The 22,408-nt window shown below is 37.5% G+C and overlaps 1 protein-coding gene across 1 annotated transcript in view; it reads right to left on the reverse strand.

The window, feature by feature from the left end:
* The window catches only part of Znf354c (zinc finger protein 354C), a 41,344-nt gene extending 23,433 nt beyond the window's left edge, over positions 1-17,911 (reverse strand). Inside the window, exons 1-4 of the mRNA XM_071612158.1 lie at positions 17,817-17,911; positions 16,479-16,537; positions 13,409-13,535; positions 663-2,087 (exon numbers count right to left, since the gene is read on the reverse strand). Of these exons, the coding sequence (XP_071468259.1) occupies positions 663-2,087; positions 13,409-13,535; positions 16,479-16,511 (1,585 nt within the window). The 5' untranslated portion in view covers positions 16,512-16,537; positions 17,817-17,911. The remainder of the gene's footprint in view (positions 1-662; positions 2,088-13,408; positions 13,536-16,478; positions 16,538-17,816) is intronic.
* Positions 17,912-22,408: the final 4,497 nt, after the last annotated feature.

Genomic DNA, 22,408 nt, shown 5'->3' on the forward strand with positions numbered 1-22,408 from the left:
GAATCAGAGGGTGAAACAAGTAGTTGGAAAGAAAACTAAAAAGAACGTACCTGCATAGATTACAGAGTAATTTTCCCCTCGGGTAAATGGCTTAGAAGAGTGGAGAAATGACCCAAAGTTTGAACAACAACCAAGTACATAATTTGTTTTCCAAATATGAAAAAAATTTTAGTGACAGTGAGGTAGCTACAGTTTACCTGTATACATTTTTGTTCCCAAATATTCATTCTGGTACAATTGGCTTGTGTAATACTTAAATGCAGTTTCAAGAAGTAGATTGTTAGATTTGTCTGAAGTCTGGGCTTTATGGCTGTACTTTTACCTAAACCAGCAGGTTCCCAGTAATGCCTGCGAAAGCTGATGGCTGTTAAAACATCACTAGAAAGCAAATAAAAGAATATCAACCCTTCAATCTCACAGAGTCTATTTCAGTCGGTAACAACTTAAGAACATACAAAAAATCATTTTACAGAAGCTTTCCTAATATTCCCAAGGTTACCCTGCAACATGAAGTGTCCAGGTGCTTGATGTCTTCTAACTTCTGAAGTTTTACTCAAAATTAACGGCTCTTCGCTTTCTCCCCAGAATGAATGATATTCAATATGAAATGAACTTCATTTGGAAGACTTGCCACATGCATTTTATTTATGTTTTTTCTCAATTATGAGTCCTCTGATGATTAGTAAGAGATGAGCTCTGACTAAAAGCTTTCCCACATTCTTTGCATTTGTAAGGCTTTTCTCCTGTGTGAATTCTCATATGTGTCATAAGGGATGAACTTTGTCTGAAAGCTTTCCCACACACTTTACAGTTAAATGGTTTCTCTCCAGTATGAATTCTCTGATGCTGAATTAGGGCTGAGCTTTGGTTGAACGCTTTTTCACAGTCATTACATTTATAAGGTTTCTCGCCAGTATGGATTTTTCGATGGGTATTAACAGCTGAGTGGGAACTAAAAGCTTTTCCACATTCCTTACAATGATATGGTTTCTCTCCAGTGTGGATTCTGTGATGGATATTAAGCCGTGAGATCCAGGAGAAGGCCTTGCCACACTCATTACACTTGTAGGGTTTTTCTCCAGTGTGAATCCTCTGATGTTGTATAAGTGCTGAGCTTTGGCTAAAGGCTTTCCCGCATTCTTTACAGGCATACGGTTTCTCACCAGTGTGAATTCTCTGATGAATAATAAGGGCCGAATGGTAACTGAACACTTTCCCACACTCGTTACAATGAAAGGGTTTCTCTCCAGTGTGAATTCGATGGTGTCTACTCAGCCGTGATATTGAAGTGAAGGCTTTCCCACACTGACTACATTCATAAGGTTTCTCTCCAGTATGAATTCTGTGATGCTGGATGAGAGATGAGCACTGACTAAATGCTCTCCCACATTCTGTACACTTATAGGGCTTTTCTCCAGTATGGATTCGCTGATGGTTATTAAGGGATGAACTACCTTTAAATGTTTTGCCACATTCCTTACATTTATAAGGTCTCTCTCCAGTGTGCATTCTTTGGTGCCCAATAAGAGAGGTGGTAAAACTGAAGGCTTTTCCACATTCACTACATATATAAGGTTTCTCTCCAGTATGAACTCTCAGGTGCTGTGTCAGGGATGAGCTTTGGCTGAAAGCTTTCCTACATTCCTTACATTTATAGAGCTTCTCTCCAGTATGGATCCTCTGGTGTTTGCTCAAGGAAGAACTGTGGAGGAAGATTTTCCCACAGATATTACATTTATAACATTTACGCACTGTGTTGGCTCCCAGTTGTTTAAAGAGAATTGAATACTGCTGTGAACGGGGTTTCCTTCCTCTGGGAACAATTCCAGGTTTTCTAGTAAGTGATGATTTTAAGCCAAGATTTTTCTCAAGTTCAAGGCCTTTAAAGCTTCTTCTGTCTTTCACACAGGTTTTTTTGATGGTAAACAACACTTTTCTGAAAACTTTGTTCTTTTTGCCTTGTTGCTTCTCTAACTTGTCTTCATTCATGTAGACTTTTCCCAGTCTGAAATCATCAACTATGAGTTTTTCCATGACTTCCAGATTTTCTTCTTTGGAAACTGTGGTTTCAAACAAGTTCTCCCATCCTATAGTAAGCAAATAAAGTAATCAAAAAAGTTTAGTCTCTCTTGCACTAAGAATAAAGAAAAGTGACATCAAAATACAAAAGGATAGTTAATATAAATATAGCCTTGAAATTTTAGGAAAGGATGGGAATAAAGACTAGAGGAAAAAGCAGGATAATAGACATGTATGGAAGAAATCTATAGGAAGGTGGCTTGAGGTACTCAGAGGGAAGGACCTTCAATGGGAGGAAGAACCTGGATTGATCTAGTACCAAAGATCAGGTTATCAGGAACAGGGTATTTCTGAGTATGTCCTGTATTATTATTGTACTTCATATCCCAGGCCAGCCACCAGGACATTCAGATAAATTTCAAGGGAAAAAGAAGTGAAGACACCACCTCCCCTAAGGAGCTCTGTGAAACACAGGGTTTCATTAGTGCCACTGTGGGAAGTGTCAGAGTGCAATAAATAATATTGCAACAGATATTAGCTTACTCAATCAGTAATTACTGAATGTGTGCCTGCATCATGTAAAGATCAAGGCTCTGGAAATGACAGGGAGCAGGTCAGATGGAGCCCACTCTCACAAGGCTTATACCTAGCAATGGGATATTGACAATGACAAAGTAACCAACTCTAGGGCTGGAGATGTGGTTCAAGTGGTAGCACGCTCGCCTAGCATGCGTGAGGCACTGGGTTCAATTCTCAGCACCACATAAAAACAAAATAAAGATACTGTGTCCACCTAAAAATAAATATTAAAAAAAATAACCAACTCTAAAAGAAATACTAGGGACTGATGAGAACCATAAACAAACCAAAATAGTATTAACATTGTAAAGAGTAAATAGAGTAAATACAGTGATATTTTAAACTGGGCAATAAATGAAATTAAGATAGATAGATAGAGCAGGCCACACAAAAATGTAGGTATAAAGATGAATTCAGTCAGAAGGGACAGCTAACACAAAGGCTTCCTAAGGCAGGAATAAGTTTTCTGTGGTCAAAACAGAAGGAAGTTCAGTGTGTCTTAAGCAGAAGAAAAAGAAAAGTGTTAATGAGGAAAAGAGGCAGGCAGAGGCTATATCATATTGACTCTCTTAAGATATAGTACAGAATTTGAAATTCTAAACATCATTGGGGATAGAAGGGACATGGTATGTGTTCTTTGTTTAAAAAGAACCATTCTAGTTGTATGATAAATGGGCTGTAAGTGGGGTTAGGGTAAAGAGAACAAGGGCAGGTAGAGAGAGGAGGCACTCTGAAAGTTGCTATAGTCTTCCTGGATGGAAGATGGCATTGGCAGGTAGTGGGAGAGATGGAAGGGACTGGGCACATTTGGGAATTTTGGAGGTAGAGCTGGCTTTTCAATCACAACACTCATACATTTATACTATGATTATTTACTCTTTGAGAAAAACTGGGACTAAAATTTCCATAAGGGAGAGTGTTTAAGAAATTATTGACAATACAATAAGCCAGCAGGTAGCTTTTCTTATGAACAGATTATGTGGAAGAAGTGAAAGAGGTGACTCAAGGATGAGCTCCAGCTTTTGGATTGGTAGCTCCATGGAAAATGGTATCAGTTCTGATACTGGGAAATAAAAGAAGAGTACATTTTAATCCATCTTTTTGATTACTTAAGATACACTGCAAGCAAATAAAACTATGGATTTAAAATAAAAGAATTGAGGGAACAGAAGACAGCAGAAATTAGCTAGACAGCAATTCCCAATCTCTTCACAACACAGAGAACAGGCAGTGAAGGAAAAGCAGAATTGGGAGGTGGGTGACAAAATAAATGCTCTAAGACTCAACATTACAAATCCTGAGACCTGGAGAGACTTGAAGATCAGTTACTAGAGTAGAAAATAAGTGCAGAGTTCTCTAATCCTGAACTTGAACCAGGGTAGGGAGAAGGGGGAGGGGCAACAGAGAGAGAAAGACGGAATGGAAAACTCTTAAGCTCACCCACTTAAAATCATTTGAAAAGGCAGACCAAAGTTACCAAATTTTGTGAAAAGGCACAGCAGAGTCCCTGAAGCAGATCAAACAGCTTAAAACGAACTTGTGAAAAGAAAGTTGAACTGGGGTCTGCAGCCATCTTGTGGAGCCCTTATTAGTCACCCCATAAAACAACATGACATCTTCCCATGTCCAGACAGCTGCAAATTAAATGAGAGGAAAGGTCTCTGCAGTGGGATCTCTTGAGAATTCAGCTAAAAAGAACTTCTAAGGAAATGCTCCTAGCCCCAAATCACTGAATCCCACTCCCCCTCCCTGCAAACAAGGGGAGATGTTGGAGACATCCTATGAGCACTTTACTCAGCACTCTACTCAGCCTCTGTGACCCAGGCAAAGGTGAAAAGCACAGCTTCCATGGGACCCAGACAGTGGTGGAGCAGCAATGTGGCTTTGGCCCCAGTAGAGAAAAGCAGATCCATCCAGAATGCACCAGCCCCCATCACTGACACTGGGGGGAGCCACTGTAGGTAGCCTAGGAACAGTCCCATTGATCATGGGCCAGACTGGAAGAAAGCTGCCTGAATATCCAGTGACAGAGAGATCCAGATCCCAAATGGTGCAGCCAGGGGCAGAAGGCTGCAAGGAGAAATTCCTGAATACCCCTGGAAACTTAAGTGGAAAGCACCTGCAAAAATAGCCAGATGGAGGTCAGTTAAGATAGAAAATTGCCTGATCCAAGGCAGCAGCAAGTAAATGTTCCTAGTTTTACCTGGCTCTCAGCCCAACCCAAGGTTATAACTGGAGAGTGAAAGGGCATTGTTTAGACACTGGCTGGACCTTACATCAGAGTCAACAAAGGGAAATGACACACATCGTTTACAACCTGGAGCAGTAGAAACCAGAATCCAGGTGAACCACCTGAGTCCCTTCGCTACAGTACCTCAGAGACTAGTGTCAGCTGGGGGAATGCTTCTATACCACAGAATATTTATGGAAATTCTACAACAAAGATCTTGCACTCACTAACAGCCACAAGGCTCTACACCACCATGAAAAAGATCCTGGACAGGGGAACAGGTACACAATGACCCACAGCAACCACAGGAATACTCCACAGCCTGCATCCTGAACTCCTGCACATAACAGAAATAACCAAGCCACAACAGTGTACCCTCGAGCAGTCAGCTGCAGGTCCCTGAGCTAACAAACCACAACCACCTGGTTGGAGGTCCATAGCAACTAGGGAAGTGGTTCCTGTGCCCCAGCAACTCTGGAAGGATTCACAGTCCAAGAACGATGGACATCTACTAAACATCCAAACCCCAATGAAATCCAAACCAAGATTCAACAAAAATTTTCTTCACCTTGGCATGGCTTACTATAAATAACTTCAGTGTTGACTTTGGTCATATAAATCACTCTTTGAGTTGATCAATAGTTGTTATTCTAATTGTACCTTCAAACCATTTGAATGTATTTCATCTAATGGTTTAAAGCATCAATTGGAATCAGGCTTTCTCTCTTTGTTTTCTTAGCTCTGGTTTATACCTGTTCCTCTTACCCACTACTTACATTATCAGCTACTACCTCAAATACCCACCATCCATCCATTTCTCCTTTCTACATTGTGGTGTGTATTATTATTTTCTATTTTTTCCTCTCTACTTCTCTCTTTCTTTCTTTTTCCCTTCTCCTTTTGGCCCAACTTTCTTCTTTCCCCTATTTTAGCACTCGTTTAAAGTTATTGCAATTTTACTAAATTTAATAACTAATTTTTTACCTACTCCAGAACTTTATAAGATTATATCTGGATTAGAGGAAATATAAAGAAAAATATCAGCAAGCTTTTTGTTTCTCATACAGCTGAATAGTATGAGGCTTGGCTCTGAAGTGACTGTAGTAAACAGGGTTCAGTGGCACCTCTCAAAGTGGTGCTGATATTGAGATCAGCAAAGGTCACACTTTGATTTAAAGATAATATCTGGATTAACCCAGGGCTCTTAAAAGAGAGAAACTCATAAAGTAGTTCCTTACTTAAAAGAAGAAGAGATAACTATTCACAATAGATGGGTAAATATACGAACAATTTTAAAAAGCAAAGGAACAAACCATCCCAAATAACTAACTCCATTGATGCCACAGTGAAAGAAATGTCAGAGAAAAAATATTTTAGAAAGTTCATAGTTACAATGTTCTTTGAGCTTAAAGAAGATGTAAGGAGACTGGGGCTGTGGCTCAGTGGTAGAGCCTTGCCTAGCATGTGTGAGGCACTGAGTTCGATCCTCAGCACCACATAAAAATAAACAAATAAAATAAAGGCATTCTGTCCATCTACAACTACAAAAAAATTTTTTTTTAAATAAAAAAATAAAGATGTAAGGAGTGAAATTAGAGAGAAGATACAGAAAGTGAAAGACCACTTCAATAAAAAGAGATTCTGAAAAACAACCCAACAAAAACCCAGAAAATAAAGACTCAAAAAACAAATTAAAATTTCAATGGAAACAACCACAAAGATGGGAAGTTATATTTCATGTATGTATGATTATGTCAAAATACATTCTACTGTCATGTGTAAGTAAAAATAATAAAAAATTCTAAAAAAATTTCAATGGAAAGCATTACCAATAGATTAAAACACTTTGAAGATAGATTTTCAAGCCTTGAAGACAAAGTACATAATCTTGAAAATAAAGCTGACCATAAAAAAAAGACGTAGGAGACAATGACCATAATATTCAAGAAATCTGGAAAAAACATCAAGAGGCCAAATTTAAGAATCACTGGGGTAGAGGAAGGCTCCAATCTTTTCAATGAAATAATAGCAGAAAATTTTCCAAACCTTAAGAATAAGATGGAATTCAGATACAAGAGGCATTTATGACTACAAATATACAAATTCACAATAGATCCACTCCAAGACATATTATAATGAAAATGCCTAACATACAGAATAAGAATAAAATTTTAAAAGCTGCAAGAGATAAATGGCTGGTTACCAATCCAGATTTCAACTGACTTCTCAACCCAGACCTTATAAGCCAGGAAGGCTTGGAATAATGTATATCAAGCTCTGAAAGAAAATGGATGCCAATGATTCTATACCTAGCAAAATTAAGCTTCAGAAGTGAAAATGGAGAAAAAAAAAAAAAAACTTTTATGATACGTAGAAACTAAAAGAATTCATTCCAAATGCCAGAAAACAAAAATCATTTCTCCATAATGACATTGAATGTAAATAGTCTAAACTCTCCAATCAAAAGACACAGATTGTCAGTTGGATTAAAAAACAAAATCCAACAGTATATTGTCTGCAAGAGACTCATTCACTGGTAGACATCCACAAGAATCAAGGTAAAAGGATAGGGAAAAAAAATACCATTAACTTGAGACTCATACACAAACAGGGCTACCTATTCTCATATCAGATAAAGTGGACTTCAAGCCAAGTTAATCAGAAGAAACAAAAATGTTCACTTTAATTAAGGGAATCACACAAGAATAAGATATAATGACTGTAAATATTTATGACTCAAACAATGGTACACTGATATACATAAAACAAACTTTTCTCAATATTAATAATCAAATAGACCACAATACAAAAATAATGACTTTAACATACCTCTCTAACCACTAGATGGATCAGCCAGACATAAACTAAGTAAAGATTCTGCAGAACTAAAAAACACAATTAAAAGTATGGATCTAACAGAAACCTGTAGAATATTCACCCATCAACAAATGAATTCACTTTCTTCTCAGCAGCACATGGGACATTTTCTAAAATATGCCATATTTTAGGTCATAAAACAAATCTTAGCAAATATAACAAACAGAGATACTCCCTTGCATTCGATCAGATCATAATGGAATGAAATTAAAAATCAATGATAAGATAAAAAACAGAAATCACTCTGACACCTGGAGATTAAATAATACATTTTTGAATGATGAATGGGTATCAGAAGAAATTAGGGGAGAAATAAAATACTTATTTCCTAGAAGTAAATGAGAACAGTGAAACAACATATCAAGATCTCTAGGACAGTATTAAGATAGTTCTAAGAGGAAACTTCATAGCATTGAGCTAGTACATCAAAAGAATAGAAAGATACCAAATAAATAATCTAACATTACATCTCAAGGTCCTAGAAAAAGAGAAGCAAACCAACACCAAAATTCATTCAAGACAGGAAATAATTAAAATTAGAGCAACAATCAATGAATTTGAGAATTTAAAAAAATACCAAAGATCAATGACATAAGAAGTTGGTTTTTTGAAACGTTAAACAAGACTAATTAAATCCTTAGCCTAATTAATCAAAAGAAAGAGAGAAAACACTCAAATTAACAAAATTAGAGATAGAAAAGGAAATATCATCACAATACCACTGAAATCCAGATGATAATCAGAAACTATTTTGAAAATTTATACTCCAATACCAATAAGCTACAAAATCTTGAAGACACTAACAAATTCCTAGAGACATATGCCCTACCAAAATTGAACCATGAGGATATAGAAGAATTACACTGATCAATATCAAGTAATGAAATTGAAGTAGCTATCAAAAGATGAACAACAAGGAAAAACCCAGGACCAGAGGAATTCTCAGCTGAGTTCTACCAAACCTTTAAAGAAGAACTAATATAATGCTCCTCAAATTTTTCCATGAAATAGAAAAGGAGGGAACACTGTCAAACTCATTCTACAAAGCCAGTATCACTCTGATATCAAACCCAGACAAACACATATCAAGGAATGAAAACTTTAGACCAATATCCTTTTGCAACTGAAGTATTACTCAGGCATAAAGAAGAATGAAATTACAGCATTTGCCAGAAAATGGATGAAGTTGATAGTCTCTACTATTAATGCTAAGTGAAATAAGTCAATTCCCCAAAGTCAAAGGTTGAATGTTTTTTCTGATATGCAGGGGCTAATCCAAAGTAAGGGGATGGGGGAGAAAGAAAAAATAAAAAAAGAAAAAATGGGAGGGAGTGAGGGAGAGAGGGACAGGCGGAGAAAGGAAAAAAACTATTAAAAGATCAGTAGAAGAGATGAAGGGGACTGAGCAGAATGAAGGAGAAATAGGAAAAGGGAAGAACATTGGAATGAATCTGACTGAGCTTTCCTATGTACATACATAAATATAGCACAGGGTATATCAAGTATATCCACAAGACACTAATTTTTAAAACACTATAAATAAATTACAGAAAGATCAGTAGAGGGAAAAGAATATGGGAATGGAAAAAGTGCTACTGATGGAATTAGAGGCAAATCATTCCATGCTTTTGTGAGTGTGTCAAAATGTTTCCTAAGGTTATATATAACTAAAAAAAATTAATTTAAAATGATCAAATTGTAGTAAAGTTGATATATTGTGGAAAATGATAATGATTGTCAATACAGTTCTGGTAAAGATGAGTTAGGAGTTCGAGCAAATGTTTCCATACATATGAAAGGGAAAAATATGCAATTTCCTAATTATTTTATTGTTTGAAGAAATATGTGATTTAAGTATATATTAATGCTGCTATCAGTATTCTTATAAAAAATAAAAACATGTAAATAATAGAATGTATTTTATAAGACAGTTTTTGTTTCCTTGACTAAAAAGGGAAAGTGTAATAATTTCAAGAAAATTCAGAAAACCATAAAAATGAATAGTTTACCCATAAGCATATCACGCAAATCAATCCCTGTGACATATGGGACTCAGCTCACCAGAATTTTCCGTACATAAAAGTATCACTTTTATTTAAAAAATAAAAATGTGCTGGGTGCAATGGCACACGCCTATTAATCCTAGCAACTTGGGAGGCTGAGGCAGTAGGTATACAAGTTCAAAGCCATCTGGGCAACTTGGTAAGACCCAGTCTCAAAATTCAAAAAATGAAAAGGGGTGGGGTTGAAACTAAGCTTTCCTCACTTCACTTAAAATCCTGGGCTTCTCTCCATGTGTCAGTAATGTAAGTTGACACTAATATTTTAATGACTACATAAAATGTCCAAAGTATGAACTTATCATCACTTAATAGATCCCTGTTACTAAACAACTTTTGCACCAGTAATCCCTTGTGTTATAACACACATTCTTTCACACATCTTTGCAACTTTATATAATTTACAGAATTTTTTCTTAGGATAAATTTAGAGGGCTGGTGTTGTGACTCAGTGATACAGTGCTTGCCTAGCATGAGTGAGGCACTGGGTTCAATTCTCAGCACCACATATAAATACACAAAATCCACTGACAACTAAAAGAATATTTTTAAAAAAGAGATAAATTTAGAAATGCTGAATTGATTTTAATAAAACTAAACCATCCTCCAGTAAAACTATACCAATCAAAATCCCATTAAAGGTACTGTTTATCACTCAGAACATTAGCAAATCACTGGAAATATATTTCTTAATGCTTGGTAACTTAATAATGGAAAAATGGCATCCTGTTACTTTAGTTTGAATTTCATTAATTATGATGAATAGTTTTTCAAAAGATCCTTTATGGACTGTGGATTCACATTTCTTGAATTTTCAATCACAATGCTCATACTACAATTATTTACTCCTTGAGCATTTTTCTCTTTATATTATACCTTTACATTCTAAAGTTATCTCAGCACTATCAAAAGTAGGTAAAAACTGGAAACAGGGGCTGGGGATGTGGCTCAAGAGGTAACGCGCTCACCTGGCCACTGGGTTCCATCCTCAGCACCACATAAAAATAAAAATAAAATAAAGATGTTGTGTCCACCAAAAACTGAAAAATAAATATTAAAAAAAAACTCTCTCTTCTCTCTCTCTTTAAAAAAAACCAAACAAACAAACAAACAAAAAAAAAAACCTGGAAACAACTTTCCAGTTGGAAGATCACTTCATATGGCTTAACAATACAAAAAGCCTTTCAATGAAGTAGTCGGTGGGATGTGGCAGAGTATTTACTGAGAACTGTTTTTACTGAGAACTGAAAATAACTGAAGGACAATCACAATTTAAAACACTCTCAAGAATAATATGTACAATCACTCTGTTGCTGTCTCTCATGTAAAAATACTCAAATATTCATAGTGTGAATGAAAATCAGTAGAATATTAACAGTAGTTGATCACGGCTGATAAAAATTACAGGTGAGTCTCCTCTTTTTGCTCTCCTTCCCTTTCTTCCTCCCTCTCTCCTTTTACAATATCATGTATAATTTATATGAATGAAATATAATAGTTTTTTTAAGTGCTTGAAAAAGTACACAATTTGATAGTGTAGATTTCTTTGCCAATCAGAATGTTCACAGCCAAATCTAAACCTCATCTATAACTACCACTCTGGTCCTTAAAACAAATGTATTTATTTTCTAGGCTTCTGCGTGAATTTTTACTTTATTATATAATTATTATTGTAGTCATTTCTTCCAAATTGTTGGTGGGATGTGGCAGAATACATGTAGTAGAAACAAAATATCCCTAAAAAAAAGAACATGAATCTTCAAAGTAAAGGGCCCAGTTAGTGCCAAGTAACAACACTAAAAAAAAATCAATTTGATGAAACCTGACAAATTTTTTAAATTCCAAAGATAAAGAAGATATCCTGTAAGACTCCAGACAGAAAACAGAAAAAGAAAAAAGTGGTAACATTACCTATATACCAACAGGAGAAATAGAATCAGACTGAGAACTTGTATTAACAACACTCAGTGACCAAAGACAGTAGACTCACCTGATGGGGGGGAAAAAACCTGATGCCAGAATGCTAGCTCCAAAAGATAATTCCCAAAAAAGAAAAAAAAAAAAAAAAAAAAAGGAACTGATTTTTAGACATATACAAATTGCACACATGAATCTTTGAAAAAAATTTATTCATGAAAATATTCTAGTCAAACCAAAGAGAAAAAGATTCATGAATGAAAACATGAGACTGAACTGATACAGAAAGGCCATTTATTGCCAGCAAGAGAAATAAATTCTGGATAAGCTCAAGACAGCAATCCTCTGGTGCCAGAAACAAAGACAAAATTCAAAGCAGAACAGAATGTGGGAGCTTATGATGCAGCAATGCATGGAGAGTTTTAGAGACTCCGCAATATGTCCCAGGGGCCAGAATGTAGGACATATTTTGAAAATTTTCACAGAAAAAAGAATGGCATGATGAGTATTTATAAATCTCCTGCTTAAACTCCATTATTGCCACCATTTTGAGCTTCTCTCTCAACACATGCTTTCTTTTCTCATTTCTTATTGCTGCACCATGCGTAATAAGTAGCAGAGAAAAAAAATCAAAGCAAAAGCCCAAGATGAAATAATAAAAGAAAACTAAAGTAAAATAATTTAATAATCAATCCAGTAAAAGGAAGGAAAAAGATGGAAGAGAAAATAACTATAAACAGCTGGGCATGGTGGTGCACTTCTGTAATCCAGCAAATTGGGAGGCTGAGGTAGGAGGATCACGGGTTTGAGGCCAGCCTCAGCAACTAAGTGAGGCCCTAAGCAATTCAGTGAGACTCTGACTCAAAATAAAAAATAAAAAGGGCTAAGGATGTGGCTCAGTGGTAATGCACCTCTGGATTCAATCCCAGAATAATAATAATAATAACAACAACAACAACCACATTTATATACTACACATTACATTACATATTCTGCAAATTATAAGACACACTTGACAAAAGAGCTACTCATACTGGGAGAATTAATTCCTTTCTCTCTGAACCTAATATATCAAGTAATTAAAAATGTGCAAGGGGATATGCGGTTCCCAGCATTTTCCACCTGGCCTGGCACATTGAGGAGGCCCCTGCCAGTGTCTCCTACACACAGCCTCTTCACTGTGCCTGGGCAGCTGGAAAACGCCATGCCCATTTCCAAATTATCCCGTCACTCACCTAGACATGTACTTTGAGGTACTCCATTTCTCACTGCCTGGGGGTATTCTGCTTACTCTAACTGGGAGATGACTTTTGGTTTGGAAAATGTAATCCCTGTTCATTAAGAAGAAGACATGAGTGGCCATCCTGGAATAAAGTACCAGCTCTGCAGTCACTGGAGAAGAGGGACAGTGCAAGAAGGAGGTCTTGCTCAGGGAGGGGCCTTGGCTCCTAGTGGATGGTCAGGATCAAAGAAGGCAATGCACTCTTCTCAGCTGTAGCATTTTATGGGACCCAGGGGAACAGAGGGGGCAGTGTTGGGGAGAGAAGGAAATAGGAAAAGCATAGAGAAGACATAACTTAGTCAAGCTCAGACATCTCTGTATAGCCAAGAGGAATAGCAGCTATCACTCTGAGCCCATGGCGGGGGAGGAGAGGGCCTGTACCTGGCCAAGCCTTCAAATATCCTCCTTGAAGGGGGACTCTGCATCCCATGGACAACTCCTTACCCAGTGAGACCAGGTTGCTGTAGTTCTCCAGCATCACTTCCCGATACAAGGTTCTCTGGGCAGAGTCCAGGTGCAACCACTCATCCTGGCTGAAGAGCACGGCCACATCCCTGAATGTCACAGACTCCTGGAACAGCAAACCCATTTCTACTCACTCATGATCACCCCTGGATGGAATAACTGAGAAACAACCCTATCACAACTCAGGATTCTAAGGATTTCAAATAAAGCAAGTATTTCTGGATAATTTGGCTTTGTTACTGAGCACTTATTTATCATGTGCTTGCTTACTGTAAGTGACATATTGCACCCTCGGAAAGCTTAATCACAGCAGCCAAACAGAAGCATGCTTGAAATCATGAAACAAAATCAAAATAACAGACACAGAATTTTACGCTTGGAAATGTATAATTACCTAGGCCAAACTCTCACCTTACAGGTGACACACAAGAAGATTTTAGAAGGAGGTTCTAGTACTCTCACTTGGGGAGGACTAGGTAGGAGACCTCTGGGCTTGCCTTAGAACACAGTTCGGTTGGTCCCAGTGATGGATTCTATCATCACCATGGCCCACCTCTGTGTCCTGTGGGAGAGGACATTAACATTCACAGTGGGAGAGGCTCTGAGAATGCCCTGGGCAAGGCTTTACCAGGAGAGTGCCAAGGGTGGTAGTCTGCATAACCTTCAACAAAAAGCCAGGGAAGAGGGCTGTGATTAGGATTTCCCATCCACACCTCAGAAGCCTTTACTCCTCTACCCCTCTGCCACCTACCAGGCAAGTCAACACTCTGAACTAGTGGCCCTTTCTTTTCTTTTTCAGAATTTTTTTATAGATCTATTTTTAATAATACATATTAATTGTACATGTTAATGGGATTCACTGTGATATTTCCATACATGCATATAGAAAAGGAGAAAAGATCAATAAGCAAGAAAACATGGAGTGTTAATCTCATTTTCTGCCACCAGAAAAAGTTTAACTTTTTGCTCTATGTCCTTTCAGACTTTTTACATTCAAACAAAAATCCAAATCACATTATGAGAAACAGCATTCTAGTCAATGTTCTTACTTGCTGTCTAATATTTCACTACATGGATAAACTAGTTTGTTTAATCTTGAGGTGGATGTTTAGGTTGTTTCCACTTTTGTAATACTCTACAAATGATAGGTTGACCCTCCGTGTACATCATCAGAAATGTGTACAAAGCATTTCCTTAGCGTATATTTCTACAGCATAAGTGTTAGGTCACAATTCATTTTCTTCTCACCATCCCCAAGGTGAACCCAAGCAGATCACAAGGTCAGACACCTTCCCTGACCCAGAAAGGCAAAAGAAAATTAAAAAGAAGTGACTTGTTTCTCCCCATTGGAAACAAGGGAATATACATTTACTCCCATTCCTTTTTTTTCAGAATTTATCTTTTTTCAAACATGTAAACTTTTTAGTGGTCAACTAAGTCACTTGCCAGTCTCACAACTGAGGAAACTTCCCTCAAGGAACTAACAGCTCTTTGAGTATAATCATCAAGACATATGCTAAAATAATGTAATGGAAGGTCATTAGGCTGAGAGGGCTCCAACACCATGGGTTCCTAATGAAAGGAAACTTAAGCTCAGCCAATCAGAAGCACCACCTGAATATTAATTACATCATCAGGAACTCTGCATGGAGACAGTCCAACTTTCACCAAATAATTTCTTTGCTCTACTTCTGCAGTGACCCTATAAAAGCTTTCTCCTTTGGGTGGATCACAGAACCCTTCCAGCCTGATGTTTGCTCAAATAAACTCTTTAAAACTGAAATGTGCCAACATTTATCTTTTAACAAAGATAAAGGCTAATCTCCCAGTTTCTGGGGAGGAGATGGGCCTAACTTATCATTTAAGTCTAAACTGTAGAAACTACCTATTTCATTGGGTTATATCTTCTTATTCTGTGTAAGGTGAGCTTCTTGCAACCTCTTCTTCTTAGACTACATATGATGTGCATAACAATTTGGTTTCTGATTATAAAAATAATTACCTTTTTTCTCTTCTACTTTTTTTTTTTTTCAGTTTTCTGTGTTGGGAGAATTTTTTTAAAAAATATATATCTCCCCAATCCATTAATAATACAGAGTAAGTGCTTCTCAAAGTGCAGAGAAAGAAAGAAATTCCTACAAAGGATACTTTCCACCTCAAGGGAATGTAATCCCAAACCAATGCCCAAGCTTTGATTTCTTCTGGATGCCTTCCATTCACCAACTATACAAGCCTGGTCTTGCCCAATGCTAGGAAGTTGCCCTGGCTACACCTGCTGACAAGGAGGTTTCTTTCTTCAATCTTTCTAGGAGTCACCTGGACTCTTACTACGTACAGTAGTTTCTTGGTATCCAAGACTCCTGCAGATACCAATATCTGAGGACACTTAGGCTCTTTATATAAAGTGGCCCTTATGTAAAATGGTATAGTATATAACCTATAAACATCCTCCAATATACTTTAAATCATATCTCAATTACTTATAATGCCTAATACAATGAAAATGTGATGTAAATCGTTATTATAATGTATTGTTTACGGAATGACAAGAATAAAGTCTGGCCAAGTTCACTACAAGCACACTTTTTTTTTTCCCCCAAATATTTTTTATCTATTGTTGGTTGAGTCCCTATATGTAAAACCCACAGATATGGAGGGTCCACTGTACTCTCATACGTTGGTTGTCTTAGGTTCCTTAAGGGCAAAGACCATGACTCTCCTCTTTGAATCCTTAGTAAGGAATTATTTGACACAGCAATGTGTTTATGCTCCATCATACCTGGATCCCTCACAAAGCTCTGGCTGTGGCAATGGCATGGGATGGACTCCCATTCAATTTCTAGTCAATAAGTACTTAGCTGTTAACTGGAGACTGCACCATCAGACTGGCCTAAAACAAAGAAAACACCTTTCTTTCTAGCACCTAACCTACCATGCCCTCTGGTCCCTCCAGGGGCTCTACTGTCTAGAGAAATTCAACAATGAATGAAACAAATTGGCTATCTATAAATCCTTAAGGCAGTTCAAGAAAGAAGCCTCCTTCACTCACCTGAATCTGTGCTGGCAGCAAACTCCTGGCCATTTCTCCCTCCCTGCTGGGGAAGGCAGCTGAAACAGAGAAAGAAGCTGTGAGGACTATTCACCCTGCCTGCACTCTGCCCTCATTAAGACAGACCAGATTAGAAACCTCCACCAGACCAGAACTTCCAGCCTTAATGGCTTAATGGTATCTGCAGATCCAAGCCAAAAGGGCCCTGAGCATGGCCACCAAAGCCAAAAGTGGGCAAAAAGCATACTCCCAGTTACTAGGCCTTTCAGCCAGTCATTGTGAATAAAGATGAAACAAGCTAAGGAATTAAAACCATATGATATTCAATAACAAAGTAAAGGGCACAGTAACACATGGCTCACAGGTGTTAAAGTGAAAAGACATTAACATTTCACACATTGGCATTTGGATATTACTTGAGGTGAAAAATAGCATCGGAAGAATGAATGCCGTTTTCAGAAACAATCAACTAAAAACTAGTCCTCTCTTATTTTCCTTTTAGAAATTCTACTTCTTTTATCAAAAAGAGTTACCAAGTTGCCTAAATGCAAAAGACATTAGAACTGACTTTTTATGATGGATACATTCTAAGAATTAAAAGCATGCTATTTTATAATAGTGCAATAACTACTACATCAATAGAGTTTAGAAATGATTTTCCTCTTCACTGAATTGATCCACCCATCCTCACCCCTCAATGCACACAAGGACTCAAAGGGTGCATCACCGGCTAGAAATGAATTTAAACTTTAGAGAAAAGGGGATGGGGGTATATAACTCAATGATACAGTGCATTATGTGTGAAGCCCTGGGTTCCACCCCCACAATCCCGACCCCCAAAAATCAAATTAAAAATTTAGAGGAAAAAGGAAGAACTTAGCAAATGGACAAAATTAACTTAAAAAAAAAATAGTTAAATCACTCTAGGAGTCACTGTAGAAAAACACTGCCAAACGAGTAAGACTGACAAAAACAAAGTTTAAACTCTGGAGGATGGGGGGGGGGGGGGGTGCGATGTTAAATCAACAATCGCTGACTGCTGAAAACCGCCAGGGGACTCACCAACCCTGAATACGAAGGACACAGTTCCCTAAAGTCTCTTTTCTGGGGACCACTTGTCCAGGAGAATGGCCTGAGAATGGCCCGGAGGTTAAGTGGTGTCACGCAGTCTTCCGGCCTCCCCGGGAGGACCTTCCCCGGCACCGCCCCCTGCCCGAGTCCTGTTCACCTGCCGAGGCCGCAATTGGGACGCGTAGGATTCACCCGAGACCGGCCCTCTGTCCTAGCCGCACCAAGGAAGCCCTGCGCCCTGGGCCCGCCCTCGCTGGCAGCTTGTACCTTAGTCCACCTGGGTGGGGACGCCAAGCTGCACACCGAACTGGAAGCGAGAGGAACACCTAACACAGAGACATTTCTCCCCGCCACCGCCAAACCGCCAGTACCACTGCGCATGCGCAAGGGAGAGCCAACGGGTTTCCCTTTCTGAACAGCAGCGCTTTTCCTTTCAGACTACATTTCCCAGAAGGTCTCCGCGACACACCTTTTCTATGGTATCTGAGAAGGAAACAATGGAATCCGTGCTAGAGAATGGGACCTGGCTGGGGTCACAGAAGGCTGAAGCCTTGTCTTTCATTTAGATCACCTTACTTCCTTTATGCACTCAATGTATTCGTAATTATAATGACAATTATATTAAAGAAAGAAAATGTGGAAGTCACTGCTGATTATCTTTAGGAGATAAGAGGGCTGTTAGAGTCAATTTTCTGTCCCCCACCCAGCCCCAGTACTGGAAATTGAACAGTGGTGGCTTTACTGCTGAGCTACATCTCCATGCCTTTTTTTTTTTTTTTTCTCCTTCTTTTTCCTTTAGAGACAGGGTCAAGCTAACTTGCTGAGGCTGGCCTTGAACTTGTGATTTTCCTGCCTCAGCCTGCCAAGTAAGTGGGCTTATAGGCATGAGCCATCACACCCAGCTCCACCTTTTTTTTTTTTTTAATAAAAAAGGTTAAATTTTAGATATATAGATATCACATAAATACATACACATACTTAATGAATAAGAATGATTGCTTTCCCTCTCAGATCAGGAACAAGGAAAGAATGTCTACTTTTACCACGTCCATTCCGCATTCGTTTGATGTAACCATTGGGATAAGGCAATAAAAAACATCTGAGCGCGGTAGCCCAGGCCGTAATCCCAGTGGCTGGGGAGGCTAAGGTAGGAGGATCCGAATTCAAAGCAGCCTCAGCATTTTAGCAAGGCCCTATGCAACTTGGTAAAACCCTGTCTTTAAATAAAATATTAAAAGGGCTGAGGATGAGCGCCCCTGAGTTCTATCCCTGGTTACAAACCAAACAAAAACTTTTAGAAAAAAAATGAGAAAAATCTTTGTGATTTTGCATTAAGTTAAGATTTCTTAAATGCAACAGTAAAAGCCTGATTCCAAAAAAAAAAAAAAAAATTTTTAAATGATAACTGAGACTCATTAAAATTAACACCAACTCATTCAATGATACTTTTAGGGGGTGAAACTGAAGCCAGAATTAAACAGGCAGTCAGCATAGATAGGTAAATCTAGTCAGGTCTTATCAAAGAGTCCAATTTGAGTGAATCTGGGAAATTGGAAACTGTCCCTAAGGGATTGAAATGCCTTCAGAGCCCTTCCTCCACCCTTATCAGGATAATCTGCCCCAGCTCCAACCTGCTGAGATAACCTGTCCAAGGGAGTTGTAAAAGTTGCTAATTAATGCATCCTGAGCCCGGCCTCTTGTCCAGATCACTCCACCTTGGCCCCTGTAGCCCATCTACTTCTCACCTTTTGGCTATCCCACTGAGCATCTGCTGGGCCTAGTAAGGAGAGAGATAAGGGGAAGAGAACAGGAGAACAAAGAAAGCCTAGGACATATAAAAAGGCAAAATGATCTCACTTTTTGGGATACCAGGATACAAGCTATGGCCCCCTTCTCCCTCCTGGTAGAAGTCTATGCTATCCCTTTTTTAAATAAACCCTGCTTTATATGCTTGCCTCAATGTGCTTCTCTAATATTATACTTCAACATGTGAGGAAGCAAAACTCATCACCGATAACCATCAGTATCAAAACAATCAGCCACAGCCTTGAAGAAATATAATAATATATTTGATAAAGGATTCATATCCAGAATGTATAAAGAACTCTCAAAACCTAAACCAAAAGGAACTCCAACCAATGTAATTTTATTTTTATTTTGTATTTGTTCTTTTTAGACACACGTAATAGTAGAGTGTATTTTGACCTATTATAAATACATGGAATATAACTTATTCTAATTGGAATCCGATCTGTGGTTGTACATCATGTGGAGTTTCACCAGTGATGTATGCATATATGAACATAGGAAAGTTAGGTCCAATTCATTCTACTGTCTTTCCTATTCCCACCGGCTCCCTTCCCTTCATTCCCCTGTGTCTAATTCACTGAACTTCTATTCTTCCCGCCATCTCCCTAATTATGTGTTAGCATCTGCATATCAGAGAGGACATTTGACTTTTGTGTTTTGGGGGGATTGGCTTACTTAGCATGATAGTCTCAAGTTCCATCCATTTACTGGCAGAAATCATAAAGTCATTCTTTTTTATAGTTGTGTAATAGTCTGTTGTGTATTTATACCTCTTTTCTTTATTCATTTATCTGTTGAAGGACATCTAGGTTGGTTCCATAGCTTAGCTATTGTGAAGAGCTGCTATAAACATTGATGTGGCTGGGTCACTGTAATATGCTGATTTTAAGTACTTTGGGTATATACCAAGAAGTGAGATAACTGGGTCAAATGGTGGTTACATTCCAAGTTTTCTGAGGAATCTCCATACTGCTTTCCAGTGGGGTTGCACCAATTTGCAGTCATACTAGCAATGTATTAGTATATCTTTTTCCCCACATCCTCACCAACATTTATCATTACTTGTGTTCTTGGTAATTGCCATTCTGACTGGAGTGAGATGGAATCTCAGTGTAGTTTTAATTTGCATTTCTCTAATAGCTAGAGATATTGTACAGTTTTTCATATATTTATTGACCATTCATATTTCTTCTTCTGTGAGGTGTGTGTTTCAATTTCTTAGCCCTTTTATTGATTGGGCTATTTGGTTTTTTTTTTTTTGGTGTTAAGTTTTTGAGTTCTTTATATATCCTGAAGATTAATGCTCTATCTGAGATACAGGTAGCAAATATTTTCTCTCGTTCTGTAGGCTCTCTCTTCATGGTCTTGATTATTTCCTTTGCTGTGAGGAAGCTTTTTACTTTGACACCATCCCACTTATTGATTCTTGATTTTTTTTACTTCTTTTTAAAAATATTTTTTAGTTGTAGATGGACACAATATCTTTGTTTTATTTTTATGTGGTGCTGAGGATCAAACCCAGTGCCTGAAGTGTGCTAGGTGAGCTCTCTATCACTGAACTACAACCCCAGCCCTTGATTTCACTTCTTGAACTTTAGGAGTATTATTGAGGAAGTCAGTTCCTAAGCCAACATGATGGAAAATTGGGCCTACATTTTATTCTAGTAAGTGCAGGGTCTCTGGACTAATGCCTAGGTCCTTGAACCACTTTAAGTTGAGTTTTGTGTAAGGTGAGAGATAGAGATAGATACTTCATTCATACAGATGGATTTCTGGATTTCCCAGCACCATTTGTTGAAGAGGCTGTCCTTTATTCAATTTATGTTTATGATGCCTTTGTCTAATACAAGATAACTGTATTTATGTGGGTTTGTCTCTGTGTCTTCTATTCCACTGGTCTTCAAGTCTGTTTTGGTGCCAATACCATGCTGTTTTTGTTACTATAGCTCTATAGTATACCAAGCAATGTAATTTTAAAAATAAACAAAAGATTTTATCAGATACTTCAGTGATGAAGACATAAGGATGGCAAACTCATAATAAGTGGGATATCATCATTAGTGAACAGAACAACATAAATGTAAATCCAAGCTATAATAAGATACCATTATGCATCTATTGTAAGCTAAATAATACCCCCCCAAATATGTCCACACCTTAATCCCCAAAACATGCATAGGCATATTACTTTATATTACATAAATATTTTGCAGATATGATAAAATTATGATCTTGAAATGGAAAGAGGATGCAGTAATAGATTACAGTGGGAGACATTCTAATGGACTCATGTTCAGTTTTACCCAGGTACAAATCACTACATACGAATATTTATAGATGTGTGTGCATGTATGTGTATATATATATATATATATATATATATATATATATATATATTATATTTTTTTTTTTTTTTTTTTTTTTTACTCTGTCATCAAATGAGAGGGTCTAAAAGCAAAGACACCCCAATAGCAATGAGCCAACCTTGGACACAGATCTTTATGAATACCACTCTCCAATGAAAAGAGCCAGAGTTCCTTGTAATAATAGATTCTAAAACTGAGACAGAAAATACAGAAGATGAACGTGGATCAATTTGGGATGCCAGAAAGTAAAGAAATTCTCAAAATAACAACAAAAATAAGTGATGGAGTTATGTCAAAGGGACACAGGGTCAACTTTAAAAGTTTTTAATGACCAAATGTGGAGCAACTTAATAAAAAATAGCTTTGGTTTATAACCCCAAAGCACAAAATAAATATGAGTCCATATTGAAATAAATCATACTAATTTATTAATCATTTTGACAATTAATTAACAATTTATTAATAAATGGGAAAGAAGAGACAAATATCTTATGAAAAAAATTTTAAATAATTGGTATATATATTGTAGTTTCAAGGATGTAAAACATAATTTCCTGCTCCTTAGATGAACTGTGCTTAATGATTTTGTTTCAACAAGTACAATGCCAAGATGATTAAGGGTTACATCAACAGTTTTAAGTCCCATTAAGAGCATGAACCCTTTGATAAAATGTGATGAATATG

Source organism: Marmota flaviventris, chromosome 5 (genome assembly GCF_047511675.1).
Source record: "Marmota flaviventris isolate mMarFla1 chromosome 5, mMarFla1.hap1, whole genome shotgun sequence".
NCBI classification, from domain to species: Eukaryota; Metazoa; Chordata; class Mammalia; order Rodentia; family Sciuridae; genus Marmota; species Marmota flaviventris.